General features: G+C 40.2%; 1 protein-coding gene across 8 annotated transcripts in view; it reads right to left on the minus strand.

Annotated features, from left to right (window-relative positions):
• tead3b (TEA domain family member 3 b) overlaps positions 1-13,216 on the minus strand; it is a 29,354-nt gene that overhangs the window by 13,996 nt on the left and 2,142 nt on the right. For all 8 annotated transcript variants that reach the window (XM_013910013.1, XM_005729785.1, XM_005729782.1 and 5 more), the window contains exon 3: positions 2,586-2,840. In XM_013910013.1, the coding sequence (XP_013765467.1) occupies positions 2,586-2,709 (124 nt within the window). In that variant the 5' untranslated portion in view covers positions 2,710-2,840. The remainder of the gene's footprint in view (positions 1-2,585; positions 2,841-13,216) is intronic.

Genomic DNA, 13,216 nt, shown 5'->3' on the forward strand with positions numbered 1-13,216 from the left:
CTTATTTGAACTTTCTGTCACCCCTGAGCTATGTAAGTGACTGGAAATGGCACTGGGAAGTCTAGACAGGCTTGTGGAGCAGTGAACACATGAGTATAAAGTAGTCTTTTCTTGCGAATGGAAAGTTGCAAAGGTTTCCCAGCAAATAAAAATCCTGGAAGAAAAAATGGAATTCCCAATGGGAGGGATGACTTGCCTGCTTTTGGAGGCCATTGGAGTCTGAGACTGCTAGGTAGACAGTCTTACATACAGTGCAATCGTTAACATTCCCCTAACCTCACGTCAGGGCAGCTTTTAGATGTCTGAGGTAATCACCTTGTGAGAAGGCTTCTTCTGGGGGCATTCCTTGGCTCTCCCAGCAGAGCCTCAGATGACTTATTGTAAAAGGAGAGGGTGTTTAATGCTCTAGAAAAAAAAGGGCTTCTAAAAGGGGTCTTGACAGTTTGTTGCTGAAGGGGCAGGTTTGTGCAAAGCCTGCTTCTTTGTTGGTGTTCTCATGACAAATGTATGGAAGGGAAGACACAGCACTGCACAGCTAAAGTGGAATAAAAATTTACTTGGGTAAATTTGAAAATGCTTCAAAAGTTTATGTGTGTGCAAAAGTCAAAGCATGTTCTAAACTAGCTCTGGCACCTAGTAGAAATATGTCACAATATTTTTCCCATTATATCATATGTATATGTTTATGCATGATATTCAAATCTGCCAGAATAAAAAGTTGATAGATGTTATTTGATTTCATATAAAAATTAAAAATATAAATCGCATATAAAATTAAATCGCATTGGATAAAACCCAACCAATCTTGTTGTCAACCAGTACTAACCTGTCATAAGTGTATCAGCATAGGTGTATCCTGTGCGCTAGACACCTACATAAAAATTTAGATCTTTGGGATAATTTGTGCCATCACATAGTGAGAGCAAACTCAACTACATTATTTACACTATATGTATATGTCATTTATTTGTTAAATCCATGCTAAAATGTTCCTTTTTTCGGGCGGATTAATCTGTAACCGTATTTAGCGTATCAGCAAAACCATAAAATATTCAACTTAAAATTATCCAAAAGAAAAGCAGTATGTCAGAAATATTTGATAAACTAATTATTAGAAATTCATCTACGCAAACAAAAATTTTAATAAGTTTTGAGTAATCGTTTAATCCACCACGCGTTTCATGACTACTTTGTTCCTTAAGGCAGGTTGAGAGTAACAACAGAAGCTGCAGCAGTGGCTGAGTAATCTCAGGTATGTGCCTGTCCTTGAATATCCGAATCTGCTGAACAAATGAGGATAAGATTCCATCTTGGTTGAATCATGCCAAAAGAATCCCATCTGACGTCAAGCAAATAAAAGCCACACAAGAAACAAACACCGATGCTTCTAAGATACACAGTCCCTCTGACATTTTGATGGCCATGATTGATGGTTTTTATGGTTGCACTGAAGCTACAATAAGTTTAAACTTTTAGAGCCTTGATGGACATTAATTAAAGGGCAGGAAATTCTTACTAAGCACAAGGGGGCTGAGTTACAATGCTGAAAAAAATATCACTGCAACTTAGCAAAATCAAAAAGAGGGCACAGCAAGTACAAACGTAAAAAAACCAGCTTGATTTCTCGCATTCAACATTTATGGCTCTTCAGCTACATTTCCAAGATAAAATAATAAAATCTCATTAAGAAAACAGTCTCGACATTAGGAATGGGAGAGTACGATCAAAATAATCAAAGACAAGTGTGTTAAATTTCCCACACCTGCATGCGAGTGAGTCTACGGAAGGCCTTGCCAACATATCCATCTGGAGCGTTTCAGGACATTAGGGGCTCAACACCTGCAATTTAATGGACACGCTGCAGGAAACAGCGCAACTATTCCGAAACCATATGGATGTTTAAACTCTTCGGCAGAACAGCAGGCCAATGTGATGTTTTTGTTCTGAGTCTCGATTCATGCTGGGCTAATTATTGCTAATTTAACTGAGCCATCCTGCATCAAACGCAACAGTTCTCCTGAAAACCGGCTTTAACCGGTTACCTAAAGGCAAAATTCTCCCAGTGATACCAGTGTGTTTAAGAAAAAAAAAGTATATAAGATGTTGTTCAGAGATAAAAAGAAGACAAAGAGGTTGTGTGTCTAACAACATAATGTCGAGAAGGACAGGTTGTGAAATAGTAGGAGGGGAAAAAAAAAACCAAAGCAATAAAAACACTCTGAAGAAAAAGACAGGTGTAAATCAATGGGAGAGCAGCCGATTTGCTCTCAGGACAGCAATAACCAGCTCTGAGAGTGCTGGTACGACTGGAAGAACCTGCCCCTGGGTCACAGCACAACAGGTACAGACTTGTTAAAGAGAGCTCTGAGTGGAAAGAAAACATTCTGTAGCAAAGTTTTGAGCGCAAAAAGAAGAAAAGTATTTTTCTCATTTCTTTTCAGGAAAGTATTACCAGTGTTTGTTTTCTTTTAGCCACAAGTCTCTGTGGAATGAATGTTTTTCTCATTTTCGTGCATTCATTATGGAGTGGATTTCCATGTAATTGTTGTTCTTTTGTTACTCTGGCAGTTATCCAGTGAACTCACCATACATCTTTCCCTCATCTGACAAGATGATTTTCCTCCTTCCACAGGGAGGGTAGATGGCGAGGGCCTCCTGGAAGCTCTGCTCAATGTCTGGGGACCACACACCCTCGGCATCCCCGTCCATGGTCTTGTCTTCATTGTCCCCGTCCAGCCCATCTTCTGGGCTACCGTTGGCACTCCACTCGTTGGACGCAATTGTGGCGGCTCCACCTGGGCCCAACCCTGAGCCCCGGTATCAAAGGATCTGTAGGTGATCTGTTGAATACAGTTGCATAAACATTTTTAAAAGTCCCATACTGATCGCAATTTTTATGATCATCACCAGAGCACAACCCAACAAACAGTGTTTTTCACCCAAACAGCAAGTTAAAGGGTCTGAGGAAATGTAGAAACAGTTTATCGTTAGTCCAGCGTTATTTGGAAACGCTCATTGAAAAAGTATTGTCTGTTTTGCCAAATCCATAATTTAACCCTTATTTGTTGCTAAAAAAGAATATAAAACAAATCAGTGAAGCACAATGTTTCACTTCAGTTCCTATTACTATTATAATTATTATTACTATTATATATTTTTTCTCCAGTAAAACCTCACCTAGTAGAATTTACAGATGTTGCCATAGTAGAAGTTTGATCTTCTACTAGATCAAAGCCATTGTTTACACAATGGCATCCATGCTGGTCCCAGCTTTACACTTAAATGTCCAAATTAAGCAAAGGTACAGGACATGTGGCATTATCTGGCAACACACATAAAATGTCCAACATAAAATTGTCTTATTTTTGTGCGGAGGTCATGAATTTGATGGACTCGCTATGATATGTGCTAAGTAGCAGGCAAATGGGTCAGGAGTGAACAACTGTCTTACATTGTTCTTAGAGTTTATGAAGCAACACTGCTGAGCTTCAAAAAAAATAAATTTTGACTTGATGCCTTCTATGAACAGACACCAGATAACCTTGAGGAGATATCTAGTAAAACTCAATCAATTCAGTTAAATCTAAGACAACTCAAATTTGACTCAAATCTCAAATTTGTCTTTTTTCTTTGAAATCCTCACAACTGGAAACATTTGACTTGAGCAAAGAAGATCTCCTTGAAAAAGGAATGTTGTTCATCTATACAGCCACTACCTTCTTTGACGTTTTTTTTTTATTGCAGTCATTAAATTTGCAAGAATAAACAATGCAACCCGTAATCATTATGATAATTTCCTTGATTTTATGTCTCTGAAATGGCCAAATGAATTCAAGATATTCCATAAAACGAAGTTTAAAGACCTCACTAATCAGCGCTGGCCTCAAAGAATTCTTGTGGTCTGGGAACTGTGTTCCAGTGTGGTTGGCTTATGGCTGACTGCAGGCATGGCTCTTAAGTATTTTTCAAGCTGCCTTTTCAGCATTGTATTGTTTCTAAAATGGAAGTCTATGAGGTAACCATTATCCTCCCAGGATGCTTATGTTTCTGCTTCAGCATTTCTGCAGATACTGACAAAAATAAAGTATAATGGATAAATACAGACCCAGTCAGTTCTTTCTTTCATTACGAGGTTTAGAAATGCAGGATATCATAATAGCATAAAAATCAACCCATAACATTTCTATTCTCAGGTGAAAATATAAATGAGTAACAATAGTGAATAAAACCCCTGTTTGTAATGGCAGTTTTACAGCCATGACATTTATAACATCCTCTCTATATTGCAAGGTAAAGAAACTACAACTTCACAAATGGAAACAACGGTACAACACACTACGAGAAACTTGATGAGACAAGAGAGAATAAACTCCCTTTTAACAAGAAGAAACTTAAATATAAATGTAAAAAAAAAAAATACTATACATACACTATAATGTATGAAATTCATCATTCATGAGCACAGGAATCTCTCCTAGGCTTTCTTTTTCCATGCTTTTCATCAGTACGTAGAACAACACACGCACACTTTACAATTACTGTAGCTATAACAAAATGTCTGATGGTGAAAAGCAGAGGCGAAGGATTAGTGATGCTTTCATTCCCTTCCCATCATCATTTAAAAGGAATTACAAAAGATCAAAGGTGAATAGAGTATGGCAATACTGTTCCTGCAGTGAAATTCTACCACAAGCAACATGCAACATTAATTTTGACACTGAACCAAAGCGAGAGTTTGAGAAATATCCACAAGTCAAGCTGCTAATTTTAGCTGAGAGGGTCCTGGTTACGGTGGACCCTTTGAGACAGGGTCACGGTGTTAAAACTCAACACTGAAACTGAGCACTCATCAACAGCTCAAATGATCTCAGTCCTCACGAATCACTGGGCTGGACTGCTCCCAGTGACTGCTAGAGTTGGGGTTAGTTTAATTATAATCTATCTAGCCAATTTGTGGGGGGGGGGGCAAAATTGTGATACTTTACTGATAAATAAGAATCAAAAATGTGTGCAAGTAAACAATTAGAAAGCCCTGCACTGACTTGTGTAAAACCATTTCATAAACTATGAATTGCCATTTAATTACTTATGTAGAAAAGAAAAAAATCTGGTTTTAACTTCTAAAAAGTGATGATTTCTTACATTTTGCACTGCTAAAGAAACAAAACAAGAAGTGGAAAACAGACCAACAATAAAAAAAAGTTTGGGCCTACAATGTCATGTGGGTAGATAAATTAAGACATTGGGAAATGCTCGTTATGGTTTCCAACAGCAAAATATGATGATTTCAAGTGCAATGTTTTATTTCACCAACATCTCAAAACCCTAAAATAATCAATCTACTATAATACATGGCATATTCTAGCATCACATCTTTACATTTTAGAAGCTAAAACCATAAAATGTGTAAGCAGACTGAAACAACCACAAGAGTTTCGCCAGTGCGATTTTTACTTTGTTGTCACGCTGTCCGCATTGGAACAAATTAAAAACTAAACCAGCACAAAAGGTCCACTTCTACAAACAATAATGCAATCTTCAATACACGTCTATCTCAATCTCAAGTATAGCATATGGTGGTCATATAGCTTGGTGTGAAGATGTCTTTCAAAGTATGTCATTAATGTGTGCGCAGGTGCTGCGGGGTAACGGGCTCAGTAAAGCCGAGACCGTAATCATAGGCTGATGGCACAGTTAGGGAGGCGTGGAGGGAGAGGTGGCTGCTGTTGTTTATCTCCAATTATAGCAGAGAAAACACTGCGAACCTCCTCTGCACTGTGAGCAGTGAAGAGCCGCAAACAGCCCTCAATGTAACATCAGATCCGACGACCTCAATGGAGCTCCAAGTGCTCACAAGAGCGTGTTCAAGTGAGGTGCTGCAAAAGAGAGGCTCTTCACTAAGAGAGGGGCCTGAATTCCAGACATGTCCTTATTAAGAAAGGGCTGCGAGTGCTCACTGTTTCTCCTCCTGCCTCCCTTGTGTCAACCCAGCGCCCTCCCCTCCCTCCCCTCCAACGAGCACTCAGAACGTCTTTACCCAAATAAGGACAGGAGACCAGGGGATGCATGTATGGGAGGAGGAGTGGGTGGTGGGTGGGTGGTTTGGATGGTAGGTTTAGAGCAGAGGGGGAAAAGGGGTGTGTATGGGGGGTGGGGGGGGACTAGGGGGGGACTTTGGAGGGGGGAAGGGGGGTCCAATTTAGGCGTCCACTTTGGAGTCTGGAAAACAGTGGGATTGTTCCAGCTGGAATGCAACATCAGCAGTGAACACGCTCCCACTTTGTGACGCTCAGAGCTCAGACTAGAGGGAGGGCATTGTCAGTGGAGCAATTTTTCAATACATCTCCGAGTGGAGTCACGGGATTTAAGTCAGGACAATGGCCCCGACATCATGATAAATGTTGGACGGACAGTCTTATGGACTCAAACGCAACAGCTAGTTTCATACTTGTAGAGAGCTCCAATTAAATGAGTCAGCATGAGGAGGTTTGGGATTTAGTTGTCCAACATGATTTACTCCCAAAATACCAGTAAAGCAGTTGTAATTAACATACTGATTCAATTAGAAGATCTCTCACCAATGCACTGTAATGTCCCTTCGAGCCAGTTTGGGTGAGAAACTCCACAGCATAGTAACAACTTGCAATGATTAAAATACAAACAGTCCTCAGTGTTGATAGAAAAAATAAATCAGTTGACTGATGTTGAGTGGCATTAACTGAATGAGCATGTTCGATGAGCAATAAGTACTTGTGAAGCAAAGGTGATAGAAAATCCTCAGTTCCTCAGTCTCTACTCGAATAATTTACAGTTCTTTTTCCTGTTACATGAGATTTAAAAAGGAATATCCTTAATGTTTTGGGCTTGAAATTAAATACAAATGAAAGTGAATGACATCATTCTGGTTTTGCACACCAAACACAGCCTTAACTGAAATGGCATCCCAACAGCAGCAGCCTTGTCTAGCAGGAGAACGCACCTTGCAGTGTGGCAGGAGCAGCTCAAGGAAAGCAATAAAGTGCTCGTGCCTTTTACCAGGCCTCTAAATTCCCAGATCCCAATCCAGTAAGCATCTGCATGTTACACAAGCCCGATCCATGGAGGTACCACTTGCACCCCACATGTCCTAAAGGATCACCTACTTCTGTCCTAGTACCAGTAACTGCAGGACTATCATCAAAAGGTCCTACATCGATAATAGGTCAGAGCTATTTGGTGGCAAGCTTGCCATTTTAATATCATGGCCTAATTAACATTTTACTTAAGAATGAATCAATTGTGTTGTGTGAGACAAAAATGAGACGGTGGTCACTTTCATGAGTAAACCATAGTATGAAATATAAATCTTATAAGGGTGATTTCTGTTTCTTTTCCATTCAGCTTAGACAATTGTGACACACTTTGGCTCATTTTAATTTGCTGACATTTCATAGCACAATTGAGAAACTGTTATGGAACTGATACTGATAATAACCAGCAGCTCCCATGTACAAAACTGTGTGTAAGACTTTTAGATCTTTTGCCAGATGGAAACACTTTTTTTTTTAAATGTGCCCTGGTTGGATAACACACTGCTCTCACATTTTACATAAAAATCAGGGACACACCTCCCCTCCCTCTGTCTGGGAGTCAGGCCATGGGACTCTGAGACCAACATGCTACAGAATTCCAATGTGCAGCAGGAATGTAAATAACACTGCAAAGCTATGTGGCTCACACAGTCACTGAAACAGCACCATTCATGCACCAGAATCCCTCTACCCATTTTCCCAGTCCTGTACCCAGCGATCACATTACATTCTGTTTTCAGCAATCGGCTTATCTCTGCTCCGGCTCCATCTACGAACTGACCGGAGTTTGTTGGCACTGCTTCTTCTGAGAGAGGGCTATGTGTGGTAAAATGTACCAATGAATTCCAGAAATTCTACTGAGTCACTCTCAGCTGGCTTGCTTGAGGAAAGTTGTCAACATAGCCTTAATCAGGAAAGGGAATCCATAAGTCACACAGAATGGAGGAAATCACTTACAAACACCTACAGGCCGGAAAACAGATTCTGTTTCTTTCTGTAAAAACGAAATAGGTGTCTTGGCATTCAGCAGTTGGTAGGATAACATTTAGTCAAACAGAAAAGGCAGAGCTGACACATTTTTATTTGTTGTCTGTTATTCCTCAAATTTATCTTCCACTGAACATGATATCATCTTGGGTCTCTCAAATGGACCAACCAGATGGGTTTCTACTTACGCAGCGGAATTCCAAGACTACAGTGAGGCAAGACCTTGAGTCAAACTTTCTCTGTCATGTCTGATTTTTATGGCCTGACGGCAACATCTCCTCTCGAGTCCAGCGGTGGGAAAAGAACATCTGTCGAACCTCGAAGACGTTTAAGACCAGACAGGATGGATCATAGTAATACATTTTAGCAGAGACTAAACATCCCACCGTGAGAGCCATGTGAGCCCACTGAGCTAGGACAGCAGTGTAAGTACCAGAAGGGCACAGTATGTGTCCAATAGCTTACAAGTGCAAAGTTAAGCTTTAAGCTTCTGCTGTATAGCAATAAGGGAAACTATTATTTCAACGCCCAGGTTACACGTGTCACAGAAAGGCCTCCCAAAAAACAAAACCACAACTTAAAAAAAATGAAGCCAACAGCTTCAGTTCTTCTAACGGCCACTTGAGGCTGGCTCCTAAAGATCATCAGACTCCATAGACCCCTATGCTAACATTCAGTCATGGAAATTACTTGTTTATAGCCATATACAAAAAAATATTTTGGTCTGACTAGCCAACCCTTCTTCACAGCAGTACAGGAGCCAAATCTTTTTTCTTCTTCTTTGTTTTCTGCTAAAGTTAGGGATGTGACAGAGGGCTATACGCTTCTTTTCTAAACAGTCTACAGCATTGTGGGTCAGCCTAAGAGTCCTGGGCCCACCGACTTCAACAATGGACCCATCCTGACAGCCCATGATAAGTATTTTACTAGGTTTTATTTTCTATTTTCAAAATAATCATTTCAATAAAAATGAAACTAAATGCCCTCCCGACCAATTACAAGTGCCCATTTCACAATGACAGTACTTGTTAAATCCGAGGGAGCATGTCATGGTTTAGCAGAGCAGGAAGAAATTTTCCCTCAACTTTCTGCTGTCGATGTGACGAGCATAATGTTTGACTCCATTTGAATCCGTTTTGGTTCCACTGAACTTCTCTGTTTATGAGTTATTTGCACACTCCGTGAAAAAAAAAAATTGTCATGAGAACTGTTGACAAATTCATCACTTTTAATTAATACATTTGTTTTTCTTGCAGTTTTTGGCTGTGTAAAACGCCAGTAACAAGGTTTAGATGGAGAATGAAGTCAATGCAGCAAGTACATTTTCTGTTGAAAATTGAAAAAAAAATGTTATAAAAATAAATTCTTAATTTCTTTACTGCTTTTTTTTAAGCAGTAAAGACCAGACAGGATGGATCATAGTAATACACTAGAAGCTTTAATAATAAAACCATCAACTACTCTGGTTACTCCTACTCTGAATTTAAGGTAGAAAACACAATCTTGTAAATGTAACTCATTTAAAATTTTAAAAACACCTGAAGTAAATATAACATGAATTCTGTGATCTCTAATACGTTGGTACAGAAATCATCTTTTTTTTTTTGCCATTGTGATATTTAAGCCTTTAACAGCAACTATTAAAAAGTTGAACCTGGTCCACAGGACTGAAACAGTAGAAGACACATTGGAGCCAAGGTTATAAACAAGATATCTGACACAGCCATTAGATATATTTGCAATATATCTTTACAGGTGTTTTCCTTTTATTTTTTAAACAAAAAATTCTACATGCCTTATCAAAATGATGGTGTATGTAATGCAACACGCGCATTTGCTTTAGGATTTTGTTTCAGTGTGTCAGCCATAATTTTTTATAGAATGAAGTTATTTATAAACCTCACTAGCTGAATACCAGGATGCAAAACGCTATTTTGGCTGTAATGTTAGTACATCTGATTCATTTGGCCACTTGGGGTAGTGCATATCGTTTGTATTATTATTATTTATTTTTTTTTCGGATAAAGCACAAACAAAGCACCATGAAAGGATCAGCTTCCTTCATCTGTTCACATCTCTGTACACCCCATGACTCAGTTCTACTGACTCATGTCCCAAAGCAGATTGTTAACAGATTTCCTTCAAATCTGTCTCTTCCACTGTTGATCCATCAAGCCTGTTGTGTTTGCATGTCTCTCTGTCATTGCTCACAGTCGGATTGTATATTCTTCCATCTGTACACTACAAGATTTGTTCCTGTCGTTATAAATGAAGTCTTTGTTTAGTTGCTGTAAGAGTTGGGACACTTGTTGGCAAAGAACAGGCCCCTACTGGCAGACATAAGCCCCCCCGCTTAGCTGGGAGTAAAACACACCTCCACTGAACTTAAAGTCTCGTGTATACACAGTTACAAATCACAGACCCAAACTCCTCCACATTAGAGAAGCACACATCTTGTTAAGGTTGAAGGGTGCTCACAGCTGTAGGGTCAGTGCTCTCGTTCAAAGTGAGACCCCCACCACACACACCAACAGTCTCACAAACACACACACACACATTTAACAGGGGAAACAACAGGTCTTGGCGGCAGAAGGAGCAGCTGCTCTCTAAGGTCAGATTACAGATAAAGAAAACATTTTAGGTTCCGGGCCAGGAAAGCTGCTCTCTGACAAGAGCTAGAAACATGGCCTTATTCCTCCTTACACAGAACACACATATGCACATGTTTAACTGCAGCGCCTTCATTTAGGAGATAAATCTAAGGTGATGAGCTGGCACAAGTGTCAAGCTGTGTGCTCTCTGCGTTTGCTGAAGGCACCACTGCCTTTTTAAGACTCATGAAAGCACGAGCCCATCTTCCAAAAAAAAAAGGAAAAAAAAAAATCAGTCACCACCTTCCCCTCTCCCTTCTGTGTCTGTGTTTGGCCCTAATAAATTCTCTCCAGCTCCTCCAATAACTTCCTCCTACTTCCTATCTGGCAAGGCACTCAGGAAACAATCAGAGCTGAGAGTGAGAGGAGGGCTGGACGGCCAACAGCTCACACGGCAAGAGACAGAAAGAAAGGCAGAGGGAAAAGCTAAGACAAACACATGAACACACACGTACCACATACACACTCTGTCAAGTCAGACATTTGCAGTTTGATACCAGCTGCCTGCCCGAGGAGAAAAATAAGGCTCAGAATAACGTCTTGCACGCAGAAAAGAAAGCGATCTGAGCTGGAAGTGTCTGGCACACATTCCTCGATTATTTACACCATGAAAATGAAGAGAAATGACTATTATTTATTGCTTTCTTTTAATCATTTCACATAGCATGGAAACCAACTAACATGCTGCATGGAGGCAAAAAGAGGTGGCTGGTTTCCTATGAGTCACAGAGTCTAAGGCGGATAAATGAGTATCACACGTCAAGGCACAGCATGAACATAAGGCCCGATTCATTCATTTGTTGTTCTATTTTAACACTGGATGCTGCTGGCTATTTGGTCTACCTTGAACTGTGACACGTTCAGAGATTTAAGCCTAATCCAGCTGAAAAGGGAAAGACTGACACAAAGCAGGGCCAGAAAGCCAGAGAGCTTTTTTTTTTTTTTCTTCTTTACAGCCTGAATCAGCATTTTAATCGGAAATTTTCTGGGGAACGTAGCAGAGAAGCCATTCTAGCCTGAATTGGTCATTTTGTGGTGAGAGGAGCGGTTTAAAGCCATAATCTGTGAAACCTTTAAGACATGCATAACTTTGCAGCAGAATGCACCAGCCAATAATTCATGCAACCGTATAAATCGTGGCACAAGGCATTTAAAAGCAGCCACGGCTGTGATCAGAGCTGTATACGAGCTGTATCACAAGGGAAAAAAAAAAAACTCCAATCTTACATAAAAAGCACACCCAAAGGTTAAACTTGTTCTTCTGTTGAAGACAAAAGTTTAATCAGCCTAAAAACGACTACACCTGTGATGTTTTATATTAGGAGCAACTAAAATGAACTGTGCTGCAGAGGGAGATCATCCCCCAACCCAAAACACTGAGCAGAGGGATTAAAGGAGTTTCACATGAGTGCCCTTGGGTCACTGGAGCTCCAGTGCGACACAGGCCACACACACACACACACACACACACACACACACACACACACACACACACACACACACACTTTATGAAGCAGTGCAGGAGTAAGCCTCCTGTTATTTATAATGGAGGCTGGAGAGGAGACAGACATTGTCACAAATAACATTTCTTTCTGAGTACTTCTTCTTTCGAGTAAAGAAATGTGGAACATTGCTAACTCTTGGTTGCCAGAGGAAGAACAACTAAAACCTTTAGCAACTTGGGGACATCTGACACAAAGAGTATTCTGTTCTCAGCCACTCCCCAGCTCCTCCCCTCAGTGGTCTGAAGAGGAGGCCAGAAAGCTTATCTGTTCAAACCTCATGGTTTGGAGGATATGTAAACATGTGCAGTGAATTAATGTGAATAAAATGTTGATAAATTGCATTACTGAGGACTGTCAAAGTGAATTCTATTTTGACACTTTCTTTTTTGGCTCTATGACTCCAACAAGTAGCTCAGTCCAGCCGTTACTAGCTGACAGTGTCAAACTGCATATTGTAATCCAGATCATCATTAATGCCTTTCTGCTGAGAGCTGCAGGCTTTTCTCTTTGTGTCCTCACCGCACAGACATAAGTGGTATTTGTTCAGGTCTGGGTTGACAGAGGCAAAAGTGTCCACCATTTGGACGAGAACTTCTGAAACTGGTGCTAAAAAGCGACCAATGTCTGCACAAATGGGCAAAAGCTCATTAGCTGGTCTTCTGTGGGTTTGACACAAACGGGTGAAGCTGCTACTGACAAACGGTCAACAGACCTGCATCCAAAGTAAACTCTCTGCAGCGCAAACACAGGATGCACTTCACCACTGGAATTAGCCCTACACCACAAATAATTTGAAATACCTATAGTAGCTACAGTTTCTGATTAAGCATATTTAAAAAGAAAAATCAAAAACATAAGGGGATTGATTTGTTACCCTAATGAAGAGAACACATGCTCATTAACTCTTCCCTCTAATAAACAGCCCGAAGGAACACAGCTGGGGATGAAAAAAGGAGAGAAAACAGCCACTTTTAGGGGATACTACCACAAGTAATCTAATTGA

Source organism: Pundamilia nyererei, unplaced genomic scaffold, assembly GCF_000239375.1.
Source record: "Pundamilia nyererei isolate P.nyererei 1_Seehausen unplaced genomic scaffold, PunNye1.0 scaffold00034, whole genome shotgun sequence".
Classification (NCBI taxonomy): Eukaryota; Metazoa; Chordata; class Actinopteri; order Cichliformes; family Cichlidae; genus Pundamilia; species Pundamilia nyererei.